Raw genomic sequence first — 14,819 nt, 5'->3', positions numbered from 1 at the left:
CATTATAGTGGGGTTTTTTGACATACCACTCAAAGTAATTAATATATTAAGCAAGATAGAGAAGATATGAAAAAGTCAATTAATAAGCTTGATCTAGCTGACATCTATAGCATTATATGCAAATACTGACAAATACACATTTCAAGTGTAAGAGAAATATTTACTAAAATACTATGTTTTAGGCTATAAAACAAGTCTTAAGAGATTTCAAAAACTGGACAGTATGTAATTAACATTTCTTGACTACAAAATTTACAACTTAGTTAATAATTATTTTAAAAAACTATTTTAGTAAGGTTATAAACATTTGAAAAATTTAAATATAGTTTTAAATAACATAGGTCAAAGTACATATGATAATGTAAGTTAGTATAAATTTAGAACTGAATGATACTGAAAATACTGTAAGCAAAAGGAAGAGGCAAAAAATAAATAAATGCTATTGCTATAAGCCAGTGAGATTTTGAAACTATCTATTTACAAATAGAGCAATACCTAATTAAAAACTTTCCAAATCTTTTTTCTTGAAGCTAGATGGAACAAACAAAATCTGGCAACAATGACTGACGAGGAAAATTCAAGGATGGATTATTACAGGATAACCTCATTCACAAATATATGTGATGTGGAACTGGAACAATCGTTGAGATAATATTATAGATCTAATTGTGAAAAACAAAGCAATAAAATGTCTACAAAATTATTTAAGAACTATGATAGGGATATAATTCTTAAACAAGATGTAAAAGCAGTGACTTTAAGGAAATGATTAATAAATTCAATATTAAAATTGAGAAGTTATGTTTATTAATAGAAATCATTAAGAAACTGAAAATTAATCACAGAGGAGATAGTATTTACAGTATGTATAACTACCAAATATAACCATAATATATTAAGAACTACTAATCAATAATAAAAATAATCTAATAGATGAATAGAAAAGAGACATGAAAAGGGACTCTCAAAAAAAATATCCAAATGACCAAAGAACATATGAAAAAGTATTAAACTTCATTAGTCATCAGGAAAATGCATAATAAAACCTCATTGAAATACTCCTAAACCAGAATGGCTAAAATGAAAAAGACTGACAACACCATACGTTGGTGAGATAGTGGAGCAATTGCAAATCTCACACATTACTGGTGGGAATATAAGTCACTCCAGCCACTTGGAAAAACTGTTGGGCAAGATCTAATAAAACTGAAAATCCACCAGACTCTATGACCCAGACACTCCACTCCTAGGCATATAAATCAAGAGAAATGTATATTTATATGCACCAAAAATATATGTACAACATTCACTATTAACAGTACTCATAAAAGCACTAAATTGGAAACAACCTAAATTTCCATCAGTAGTACGATAAGATGGATAAAGAAATTGTGATACATTCTTTTTTTTTTATATTTATTTTTAGAGAGAGAGAAAGAGGGAACATAAGAGTGGAGGAGGGGCAGAGGAAGAAGGAGAGAATCTCAAGCAGATTCCCTGCTGAGCATAGAGCCTGACTTGGGGCTCCATCCCATGACCAATGAGACCATGACCTGAGCTGAAACCAAGACTCAGACACTTAACTGACTGAGCCAGCCAGGTGCCCCTGTGACACATTCTTATGTTGAGAATAAACTAATGATTGCCACCTGAAACAACATTGTTTATAGGCCACAAATTATAAGGTTGAGTGAAAGAAGCCATACACATAATACACCTCGTTATTGAAAATAGTGAAAATACAGCAAAGATGACAGAAGCCAGAATAATGGTTAGTGACTAGGACAGAGTTAGGGGAGGGGTTAAGGATGCTTGTAATGTTCTGTTTCTTCATTTAATAATGTTTACATGGGCAGTTCAATTTATGAAAATGTACTGAGATATAAACTAATAATTTGTGTACTTTTCTATAATATTTTTAATGTAATAATTTTTTATTAGTAGGTAAGGCTACAAGTTTTCATTGTCTCCTGGAAATATAAATTTGTTATTTCCATTATTGCTTTGTAATATATTTATAATCAAAATTACATGATACCCAAAATGGGTAGAGATGGACACACTGAACCTATGTTGGTATAATTTAGCTTTATGTATAAAAAGTAGACTTTTAAAATGTATTTTTAATATTGTAACATTTCTTAGAATTCCACATTTCATTACATTTTCTCAAAATGCAAATCATTCTGTAGTGAAGAAAAAACTGCACATATAATCTTAAACTCAGAAATTAAAACGTTTAAAAACATGAGAATAATGTTTTAAAGGAATTGTAATGTATTCAGGTAACCAATGCTGACTCTTCAAAGTAAGGCACAAAAAAATCAATTTTTATCACTTGATATCTATTGCAATTAGAGAGCAATGCCAAGTCACTGACACACTAATGGGTTTCAAAATATTTCAAAAAGAAAAAGGAAATTGTTAAGTGTTTTAATTGAAATGCAGGTATAAGTATAACAAATTGGATAATATAATCTTTCTGTAAAGCTACCATATAAAACTATCATAACATAGTGTTGACTTTTAATAAATTTATAGCATTGTCTAGATACATTTTATATAACTTTATATAATAATCCTACACTGAACTATTTAAAAACTTTTATTATATTTTCTACTACAAAAAGAGTTGTTTTTCTGTGTTCCAAGTGTCTGAATTCTAATTTAATTTGGAACAGTTGTGTAGCATTTCCAAAGAGGACTGGTTCTACAAAAGTAGACATGGCTTGCTTGAAAAGAATATTATATCTGACAGAAACATATTTTTCATGTTTAAATTTTACAAGATGAAAAGAGTTCTGAGTATGGATGGTGGTAATGGTTGCAGAACATTATGAATGTATTTAATACCACTGAACTGCACATTTAACAATGGTTAAGATGATCAAGGTACCTGGGTGGCACAGCCAGTTAATCCTCAAACTCTTGGTTTCAGCTCAGGTCATGATCTCAGGGTTGTGGGATAAAGCCCCCCATCTGGCTCTGTGTTTCGCATGGAATCTGCTTAAAATTCTCTCTCCCTCTCCCTTTGCCCCTTCCACTCATGCTATCTTCTCAAATAAATAAATATATTTTTTAAAGATTTTATTTATTTATTTGACAGAGAGAGACACAGCGAGAGAAGGAACATAAGCAGCGGGAAGTGGGAGAAAGAGAAGTAGACTCCTGCAAAGCAGGGAGCCTGATGCAGGACTCGATCCCAGGACCCTGGGACCATGACCTGAGCCAAAGGCAGATGCTTAACGACTGAGCCACCCAGGCGCCCCAATAAATAAATATTTTTTTAAAATGGTTAATGAGGCACCTGGGTTCATCAGTTGGTTAAGTGTCGGACTCTTGGTTTGGATTCCAGTCATGATCTCAGGGTCCTGAGATTGAGCCCCAGGTCGGGCTCCACACTCAGTACGGAGTCTGCTTCTCCCTCTGGCCCTCCCCCTGCTCATGTGCTCTCTCCTCTTAAAATGAATAAATAAAATCTTAAAGATAAATAAATAAATAAATAATAAATAAATAAAATTTTAAAAATTGTTAAGATGATCGATTTTATGTTATGTGTATTTTATCACACACAAAAAGAACTTAGAAACCTGTGCACTAACAGTTTTCCGAGCCCTTGGCTCAGGTCATGATCTCAGGGTCCTGGGATTGAGCCTCTCAGACTCCCTGCTCAGTGGGGAGTCTGCTTCTCCCTCTCCCTCTGCCCCTCCCCCTGCTTGTGCTCGCTCTCACTCTGCTATCTCTCAAATAAATAAATAAAATCTTTAAAAATAAAAAAGAGTAAAGTTAAATCTACATTTGGCATCAGTGCCATCCCATTCTTTGCAGCCTTTAGAGATTAGGCTTCTTTATTTCGCAAGGACTAGGTCCTTGAGGGCATTCACTCCTAATAAAAACAAGTTTCATCAATAACAAAAGTCTGAAAAAAATATAATAAAAATCTGACCTGAGATGAAGACTTCATGAATCAAGGATTTTTGTTGTGAGGCTTTGTTTTGTTTGGGGGTTTTTTGTTCGTTTTGTTTTGTTTTGTGAGGGGGTACATGGTTGGTTTCATTTTTTAATACAAAGAGAAATGTCTTTGCAACCTCTTTATCTGTTCTTTTAGCTTCCTCAAAATCTTAACATGATGAAAAGTGCAACAGATCAGTTAACAATCAACACTAAGAAGGCACAATTATGTAATTTTCGGCTTATTTTCTTTAAGTTCTTCATATATAGTTAAGTCTTTCTCTTTAATTATAAGAAAGTTTGATATTTGTTGCCTCAAAACATAACTGCATTTGAGCCAAGACAATTTCTGAGTTTTACTGATTTCTTTGCCCTATTCTTATAAAATATTATATGAGCTAATTCACACTAAAGGAACATGCACTGCAGTAGAAAATGCTATGATTCTTCATCATCAAATAATATTCCATTGACTTCTGTGTATTATTTCAAATAGTCTATCATTAGCAGACAGTTTATTTCCAATGTCTTTCTACAATACAGATATTACTGTACTTAGCTTTTTATTTCCTTCCATTGATTTAATTTGAAGAAAATAATATAATTCAAATTTTTACCAACCTTGGACTTTCACTCTCAAATAACATTAATTCATCCACTTGCCAATAAATTTATACATGATTTTGGAAACCGTTGTAATGTAGGAGACACTAATAATTGATTTTTATTATAATTATCGGTGGACATTTTTCTCCCTTGCTAGATATAAGATATTTGATGACAAGGATTGAGTAGCAGTGCCTGAAACATCGTATGTGCTCAAAAAGTATTTTTTATAAAGAATGAATGAATGAACAAAAAAATGAACCATCTGGGTCTTATTCCTGTTTACTATTTTCAATCTGTATTAATATGAGCAAATCTTTTTTTCTTTTTAGTTACCTGACTTTCCATTTTCTTCCTTATAAAGACAGTGATCATTAACTCATAAGCTAGTTGTGATAATCTGGTAATGTATGTGAAATGCTTTGAAAACTTAAAACTTTCACTCAAATACAACACGTAGATTTTAATCATTAATTTATCTAAATTGAGCAATTTTCCTCTGTCTGGCTATTATCTACCCAACTCTAATGTTCTCTCCCACCTTCTTATATGATTTCAGAACATGGATCATCTTATGACATTACCCTATGAAATATTTCTTAGATAGCTTAATATTATTGTTAATAGCCTTTCTAATCCTGGACTTAACCTTACTCTTGATTCAACTTCAATTATAGGAATGAATACATCTTCAACTTAATAATTACATAGAATATCAACTTCCTATTCTTGGATCACATCACCTTTGAGACCTATACTGAAGCCTTGTCTTGCCAACCAGTCCAATTATTCCATATTTTACTTAGCACTAACTTTATCTGCCTTCATTTGTCTTTCTCTGCTTAGAAATTGTTCTAATTATCTAATGCTGCGTAAAAATCTACCCCTCAATACCAGTGGCTTCAAACAACACTAATTATTTATTTTGCTCAAAAATCTACATTTTAGGCATGACTCAGAAGAAAAGGCTCATCTCATCAGTACAGGGTGTCAGCTGGGGCAGCCTGACTGGGGACCGGAGGTTCTGCTTCCACTCCCACTCACTTATAAGACTGGTTAGTCCATGCTGGATGTTGGCTGGCAGCTAGGCCTAGGAGCCTCACTTCCTCTTACGGACCTCTCCTGGGCTGCTTGGTTTGTGCACTGGTAGAACGGCTAGTTTCAAGAGTAGGCATTCTGAGAGGACCATCCAAAAGTGCATGAAGTTTTTACGATTTAGCCTCAACAGTCACATAGCAACTCTTTTGCTACACTTTATAGAAGCAATACCAAAGGTCCACCAAGGAACTAGAAATAAACTTCAAGTACTCAGTGAGAGCAGTGTTAATTCTGCACTGTGTGAAGAACATACAGGATTAAATATATTGTGGCAAAAACTTTGGAAAACACTAACTTCCATAGTCCATTCTCTGGCTATATTTCACATCTCCCTTATGTAAAATACAAGCAACCCTACTGTGAAGGCTCCCAAATTTCATCCCATTATGGCATTAACTTGAAGTTCAGAATCTTGTCATCGAATTCTGGTTCAAATGGGATGAGACTCCTCTGATTTAATTCCTCTGTACAACTCTTTGAATACCATTCTTGATCTAAAGGCCCTGAACTAAAGAGACAACTTACTGCCCCACAGATATCCTATAGACTAATGGTAGAACAGACATAAGATAAAGGCTATCAACACAGCTATCCAAAGGGAGAAAAATAGGAAGGACATAGCAGTCATAGGCTCATGGCATTTCAAATTCAGTAGAGTACATGTTGCCAGTTCCTAGATAAGGGTCCAGTCCTAATTCCTAGGAGTTATTCAGTATGTTTCATGACTCCATTCTGTGGGTTTCTAGTTCTATTCTCTTAAGTCATTCTTTTTCCATGAAAAGTAGCCCATGTTTGCAAGTAGGTGGTTTTTCAGCCAACTTCCTACCTATAGAAATTTGAAAGTCCAAAAACCTCTTTTTATTTTATATACTGTGTCTATCCCTCTTAGATCCAAGCTAATATAATTATTTTTTAAATGTGTGGCCTCTTTGTTTTATCAATTTATAACTCACTCCATTATATAAAGTTATACCCACAAAATGTTTGAGATAAGCTCTCCTTGTCTATGTAAAATACATATATCATCAACTCTTTACACCTTTACACCATTTGCTACTTTAAGGCTATAACTCTACATCAGATTTTGATTCTATTATCCTCTATGTTCTACAATATTGTGTACCAGTTCTTTCCTACCCCTGCCCCCTGCATACTTATTCTCTCCTTCTCAAATGAAATTTTTCCCATAGTCTTCAAGATTCTTTAGTATTCAAAAAGTGAATAACTCCAAAAACTCAATGTACTATGCATAGGATAATTCTGCCTCTAATATATGCCTATTAATAATTATGAGGGGCACCTGGGTGGCTCAGTCAGCTAAGCCTCTGCCTTTAGCTCAAGTCATGAACTCAGGGTCCTGGGATTGAGCCCCCAGTCAGGCTCCCTGCTCAGAGCTCTCTCTCTCTCTCTCTCTCTCCCAAATAAATAAATAAATAAATAAAATCTTCAAAATAAATATGATCATTTGCAAATTATGTATAAATAAGGAGAATTTACTTGAAATGTATATAAAGTACCCAATAAAATGAAATTGAGATTGAAACTAATAAAATTTGTTCATTTTCAATAATAAAATTTCCATCATTTTTGGGGGGGAGGGCAGGGGGGAGAGGGAGAGAGAGAATCTCAAGCAGGCCCCACACTCAGCATGGAACCCGACTAAGGTCAGTCAACTGACTGAACCACTCATCCATCATTTTTAATAAAGATATAGAATCAACAAATCCTCAAAACTGATCTGATCTATTTTTGCCTATACTCAAAATTACCTTGCATTTTAACATACCAAAAGCATTTCTGTAAGCTATAGAAAAACAACAAAAATTATGTATTTACTGCACTAGGTTAACAGTATCCAGCAAGAGAGATAAACTCCATTTTGATAAACTCTATAGCACTTCTGAGGCTATAATATTACAAGCCACTGAGAAAATAGAATAAATAATTAGTTTTCACACTATACTGATTTTATATCAAAGGTATTACTTATGTTTATTGAAAAAGTGAACAAAACTACCTACATGGTATATGTTCAATTAACTTCCAAGATAAATTATATTTGTTTCCTGAAATAAATTCCTGTGGGAATGTGATGCAGAAATCACAATGTTATTTTCATGAGAAGTGATCTATACTTTCTACATAAAGTAAGTCTCAGTACCTCTTATGTTCAGCCTTCAAATATTGTCTTATATGCCACACATGTTGTGGCATTTCCATTCATTTCAATATTTGATTTTAATAAAAATGATGCTTTAAAATTCAATTGTTTTTCTTCATTTAAAAATCTTAAAATAATTTTTACTTACTATAAAGCAATGTACATTCATTTAGAGAAAACAATTAAAAAACTGAAAAGCAAAACAAAATCTTTAACAAATCAAAGGATTTATACTTATATATTGTTTTTTCAATGAGGCCTTCTCTAATAACATTCTTTGAAACTATGTGCAACCCATTCTGAACTCCCAGTCTTCCTTCTCTCTCTTATTTTTCTTCATAGCATTTATAACCACCTGGTATTCATTCTTTTTTCTTCTTTTCTCTATTTTTTCTTTGCTTTCTTTCATGTATCAATCTATTGATATATTTCTTCTATTAAATGTCTAATCCATTAAATGTCTCTTATACCTCAAATTAAGCTCTATGAAACAATGTTTATATTTTGTTCAAGGCCCTGGAATAGTGGTGAATACAAAAGAGACACTCAGTGCATATTTGTTAAATGACCCTCAGTGAATATTTGTTAAATGATTAATCAAATGAATCTTATCTTTTTACCAGATTTAAATATATATACCATGTTAAAAATTTTCATAGGACTCTATCCATCTGATGTATGAGAATTAACTAGACCACATTTTTCTTTCATTTAGGACATTTTAAAGTTTTCATTACTAGTGTTGTTTGGCAAATTTCCTTAATGCTTAAATTTGGGGCATAGCGTTAATTATTTCCCTAGGGTAATCCCAGAAGTAGGATTTTGGGGTTAAATGGCATATATATTTGAAACATTCTGCCAGCCTGCCCTTGAGAATCACTGATATCAACTTATATTTCCACCACATTGTATGAGAGCCCTTGGTTTTCTACACTCGATATTTTCATTCACTTTCTTTTTAAATTTGCTGAGTATTTCCCTCCTCTCAATGTCTAAAACCAGGTCAATATGAGCAATAAAGTAATGTTTAAGCCCTCTTCCACTTAACAAAAATTTTACTTTACCTGAGCTGGATCAATCACAAAATCATTTACGTATCTGTGAATTAAAACTTGGTGCAGTAAGAGTATATTGCTTTATAATGTGATGCACCTCATTTAATAATCTCTTCATTAAATTTTTCTAATGTGTTTTCACTGGCTACGCAACATTTAATGGTCTAAACTATACTGACTGCAAATATACTATTTCCCTCTTTAATTTAGACTAATGAAAATGAATTTTATCTTTCTTAAATATATGCAAAGAAAAGACTTCATTTATGAATAAAACAAAACTACTTCCATGCTGTTAATAAAAGTTCTAAAATATTTTGAAACAAATATATCACCATAAAATGTTGATCAATTGAATGAATGCCCTATAAGCTGATAAATCCCGTAAGACTATTATTCATTTATCAACCAAACTCATAACTCATAATATATCATTTATAACCTCATTTCTTAACACTTTAACTACAAATGTAAAATATCCAGTAATCAATTTTAATTTTCCAATTATTCTATTTATAGGTAGAAAGATAAAAATATACATTAAGTTCTATAAGGCAAACTACTGAATTTTTAGTAATGTCATGACTCAAGGAATGAAATATGCCTATCATGCTGTATAAATTGATTCCATTTTATAGTTTTATTTGTATGTATATGTATATACACACATAACAACACAAAATAATTTTATCTGACTTATAAAATATTTGATGTACAACCCAAAAAGGTCCTTCCCACTAGTATTAAGGTAAAATAAAATTACCAATGTTTAAATGACTAATAATATGATTAAAAATCTTTTTTTAAAGTTTTTATTTAAATTCAAGTTAGTTAGCATACAATATAATATTAGTTTTAGGTGTACAATTTAGTGATTCAACACTTACATACATCACCTGAAGCTCATCACTGACAGGTGCTCTCCTTAATCCCCAACACCTATTTAACCCATTCCCCACCCATCTTCCCTCTGGTAACCATCAATTTGCTCTCTATGGTTAAGAGTATGTTCCTTGGTTTTCATCCTTCTTTTTTTCCCCTATGATTGTTTCTTTTTTTTTTTTTTAAGATTTTATTTATTTATTTGACAGAGAGAGAGATAGCGAGAGAGGGAACACAAGCAGGGGGAGGGGGAGAGGGAAAAGCAGGCTTCCTACAGAGCAGGGAGCCCGACACGGGGCTCGATCCCAGGACCCTGAGATCACGACCTGAGCTGAAGGCAGTCGCTTAACCGACTGAGCCACCCAGGCACCCCCTATGATTGTTTCTTAAACTCCACATATGAGTGAAATCATATGGTATTTGCCTTTCTCTGGCTCATTTCACTTAGCATAATACTCTAGCTCCATCCACATCCATGGCAAATGGCAAGATTTCATTCTTTTTTATGGCTAATATTCCACTGTGTGTGTGTGTGTGTGTGTACACAGTTTCTTTATCCATTCATCAGTCAATGGACATTTGGACTCTTTCCATAATTTGGCAACTATAAATAACATTGCTATAAACATCGGGTGCATGTATCCCTTTGAATTAGCGTTTTTGTATTCTTTGGGTAAATACCTAGTAATGCAATTGCTGGATTGTAGGGTAGTTATGTTTTTGACTTTTTGAGGAATCTCCATGCTATTTTCCAGAATGGCTGCATCAGTCTGCATTCCCATTAATAGTGTAAGAGGGTTTCCCTTTCTCCATATCGTCACCAACACCTGTTGTTTCTTGAAAAAAACACTTCTCTCTTAATTTAATTCTAAGATAGGATATGAAAGGATATCATTCATAGGATAAAAATTGACACAAAGCATATAACCAACAGAACTATTATCCCTGTATCTTTTGATTATATAACAATGATTTTTTTTTTTTAAAAATCACAAGACTTAACATACTAAGTTAGATGATATTCCCAGCAAAAGTTAGACGGTATTAAGAATTATAAACAGAAATGTGCTATTCCCACTTTAGAACAGAAAACCATATTACTATGTATATACTAAAAAGAATCAAGAATTCTTTGTCATATTCATTAGTAAAAAACCTAGCCTAAGTAAAAATCAATAAAAAATGAGGAATCTGTTTAGAGTTGATAATATCACACCTGAATATCTTTTCTTTGATTGGATCAGTGTAAGAGAATTAGGACAAATGGAAGTCAATTTTCAATTACCAGAATGAAGCACAGATATTAATTGAATTGGCCCTGGTCACCTACTGAATCTATATTCAAGACATGTTTTGGATGGTATACCTTAAATAGTAGATTAAATTTAAAAATATGAACAATTCTAATTACTACGATATCTGCACATGTCAGAGGAAATCAAATTTTATACCTCAGAGTATCAGGTAGTACCTTCAGAAATCCACTTTTTTCTAATGTATTTATTATAGACGCATGTGGGATTTCTGCTATCATTTCTTTGAATTATATGCTACTTTTAAGATGCAGGATGGCAAACCATGGCTTATTAGTTCAACCAGTGTAGTAAACTCTTTTTGCTTAGCAAGCTGGCTACTCCACAGTTGTGCAGTGACTTTGACAATCACTATGTCTTTGACTTCCAAATAGTAACTCTCTTCATAATGAAGATATTCCTCTCCCAAATTCTTTCAGAAGCTAGTGTTGGCCTGACAACAAGAAGAAATGTGTTTCATATTATAATAAGATTTTATACTTCTAAGGAGCTTCAGAGCTTTTGAAAATGACTTTGAAATACAGTCTTATTAATCTTTAATATTCTCATGAGAGCCAAGTAGGTGGCAAATATTTTCTGAATTTTGTAAAATAGAAACTAATATAACAATTAGTGAATTTACCGCCTTAGGCCAAGTACTGAAATGATGAAAAGTTGCGGTGCCAATCCTCGCACCTAACTGAAACTCCTATGCCTTCCAACCACAGTAATTTTTATGGAGAGAACAGTAAAGCCAGAAAGAAAAAAAATATTCTTCAGAAAATATGAAGTTCAACATAATTTACTTCAAGAGACCCTGAAATGGATATTTATTTATTATTTGATTGTGCTTGGTGATGGTGACCATGATAGTACCAGAACTTGAAACAACTAATTTCCCTGCACCCCTTCTGGGTGACCACATATTGAGTGTGGTCAGGGACACACTAAAGGTGTGTGCATTCTATTTCATAACAAAGCTAAAACCTGACAAAATCAGCAAGAGTATAGTAACTCAAGAGAAGAAAAAGAAAAGAAGAAAAGTTACATTTTGACTTATAACAGACCTTTAACTGGGCAATATACTTGATTATTGAAAGGCAATGAAAAACAAAGCAAGCCTGTATGGATCACAGGCTCTCAGTATTCTCATTTGCTGACGAGTTTTTCATCAGAAACTCTTGAACGAGTTTCTCCATTCTGTTTCATTTGTTTTTCTCTTCATATTCTCATAGAGTCATTACAACAGTTTGGTTGTTTACTAGCAATACGTTTCAAAATTACTGTTGAAAACTATCGTTCCTGTTTTCTATCTAGTTTTCCTGTGTGAAATAACACATTTAACTGATTTATCCTCATTACTAAGGAAAGCTATTGCATTCATTCTTTAGTCTAAGAACACTATTACTAGTAGCTGAATTAATCCCAATTTTAAAAATCAAAATTGCTTTTGGAATTTTAACCCCCCCCAATAAATGTTTATCTTTTTGCATGGATGTTTTCTTGATACTTGAGAAAAATTAAAATAATTTCATGAGAATAACACGATGTGTGTTTTGTATATGATTGATCTTACAAATCATAGTAAATTGCCTTTCTCCTTTAATGACTCTAGCATATTAAGAATTTGGGGGTTTTCCCTGATAGAAAATGACTTTACTAGCTTTAAGTTAAAACTGGTAAGATGGTCTTTGTTAAAATTAAGAGACATAAAACTCCAAACAAATCTTACAGTTGAAAAAAAAAAATCTAAAATCTTTCACTGAATGAACAGATATCTTTTTCATCCTGTACATTTAAAAGAGGCATGGTAAATATAAAGGTATGTTTAAAATTGTTTATTTTTATAACAGAAGCCTTAGATTTTTTTTCTCATAGCTTTAAAACAACAGTCTGTACTTACCTGGTCCATCAGTCATTTTCTCCAGACGCCGAGGAGTTGTGCTAAGAAAGGAGGCATGTTTCAGTTTAGCCACAAAACTACGAGGTGGCATGTATTTATGTTGAACTTGGGACATCACATATGATTTTTGAACATCATAGCTGCCAGGTGCTGGAATATCCTGAAAAGAATTTCAGTGGATGAGCATTAACATGTCTTACATGGAAAATATCTAAAACCATGTGGTATAGATGTTCACACTAAGCAATGGCATAAGTGGAAAAATATGAAAATTCTCTTAATCATTAAAAAAAGAAATTAAAAGACTATCCCTAAATTTATACCCTCCTTATAGGACTGTAAATTTGCATGTCAAAATTTAAGGTAAAATAAACAGAATTATGAAATTTAGGTCCATATTCTTAAAAAAAGTAGCTTTTGTATTATAGATCAAACTTTCATTTTCAAACTTCATAATGAAAATCAAATTTCATACAGGAATGAGAATAATTATTTGTTTTCATAAGAAGCAAAACTATCCCTGCTATACTGTTCTATGTGAGCACACTTTACTTATTCTACAAATGAGGCTGCTTATTTCATTTTTAATAGATTCCAATTAAGTTGAAAGGCTTCCCCTTTTATCATTTATGGCTGTTTATATGCTCTACAGTTATATTAACATTTTTAATCAACAGAAACCACATGGAAATTAATAACCATAATAATAATTCTAAACTCAATTAAATATAAAATATCATATATTTGTTGCACGATCAATGCCTGTAAACCATTAGCTAATTATTTCAATGAAAAAAATTTTAACTCATTCTCCTCAAATTATTTTAAAATATAACATATTCTATGTAACATATCTTTTCATCTCTATTATGTATAAAAACCAAACTTTTCAAGTTTTAATGTTTTTCTAGTAGGCAGGACACTCCTGTGGCTAATGGTGTAGACTCTAGCTCTAGACTTCTTGGGTTTCAAATATCTGCTCCTTACTTTTTAGGGACCCTAGGCAAGCCACTTAACCTCCGTGATTCTTAGTTTCCTCATTTGTAAGTGGAGAAAATACTAGTCTTTATATCATATCTCATAAGGGTTGTTATGATAATTAAATTAGTTAAAACAAGTAAAATACTTAGAACGATACCTAATTCCATAAAAGCATTAGATAATCTTACTATTCCACAAAAGTTAATATCAATGCAAAAAAACAATACTGAACTTCAGGGTTTGGGCTAATAAGGAAATATTTTAATGTTTCGAGTAAGTCAAACAAATTTGGATACTGAAAAATCATACTTTTAAAGTCCATTGAGGAGCCATACTTTATAAAACACACGTTCTCTTGTTTCTCATGCCCTTATTATCTCCTTCAAGCATATGCCAACAACATTATCGTCTACTTCCAAAGAATCATTAATATGGTATGGGTACTAGGGGAGGAGATTCTTACATGAAACCCCACATTTCTGGTTTAAGTGCTGTGCCAAACACCAAATGCCATACTCGGTAAGTCAACTAATAAATGTCAGCAGTTGTTTTCTTCTTGCCCACATCAACAGAATATTTAGTAACGGTAGGCTGAAGATAAGCAGTAACAGTAGTAGCTGCATAGATGACTTCTGAATCTTTTGGGGCTACTTCTGTGGTATGTGAAAGGAAAGTGGGAGAGAGTGCCAAAGCATGAAGAAATCTTGAGTACACACAATATACTCAGAGTGTTTAGGAAAGCTTGGCAAAGATCTTGACTGTACCTACTACACATTTTAATTTTCTTATCTGAAGCTATTATAGTTACTGCCTCCTTAACACCCTGCCTGGTGTCACCACCTATTCCTTTTTCCAGTGCTTAGCCTATATATGATTGATGGCTTTGGCTA

At 32.7% G+C, this 14,819-nt stretch overlaps 1 protein-coding gene across 1 annotated transcript in view; it reads right to left on the bottom strand.

The window, feature by feature from the left end:
* STPG2 (sperm tail PG-rich repeat containing 2) overlaps positions 1–14,819 on the bottom strand; it is a 318,597-nt gene that overhangs the window by 67,109 nt on the left and 236,669 nt on the right. The window contains exon 9 of the mRNA XM_035005555.1: positions 12,949–13,108. Within this exon, the coding sequence (XP_034861446.1) occupies positions 12,949–13,108 (160 nt within the window). The remainder of the gene's footprint in view (positions 1–12,948; positions 13,109–14,819) is intronic.

The sequence above is a fragment of the Mirounga leonina genome, unplaced genomic scaffold (assembly GCF_011800145.1).
Source record: "Mirounga leonina isolate KUSES-001 unplaced genomic scaffold, KU_Mleo_1.0 Mir_129, whole genome shotgun sequence".
Classification (NCBI taxonomy): Eukaryota; Metazoa; Chordata; class Mammalia; order Carnivora; family Phocidae; genus Mirounga; species Mirounga leonina.
The sequence above is the reverse complement of the archived record's forward strand: the minus strand, read 5'-3'. Positions and strand labels throughout refer to the sequence as shown.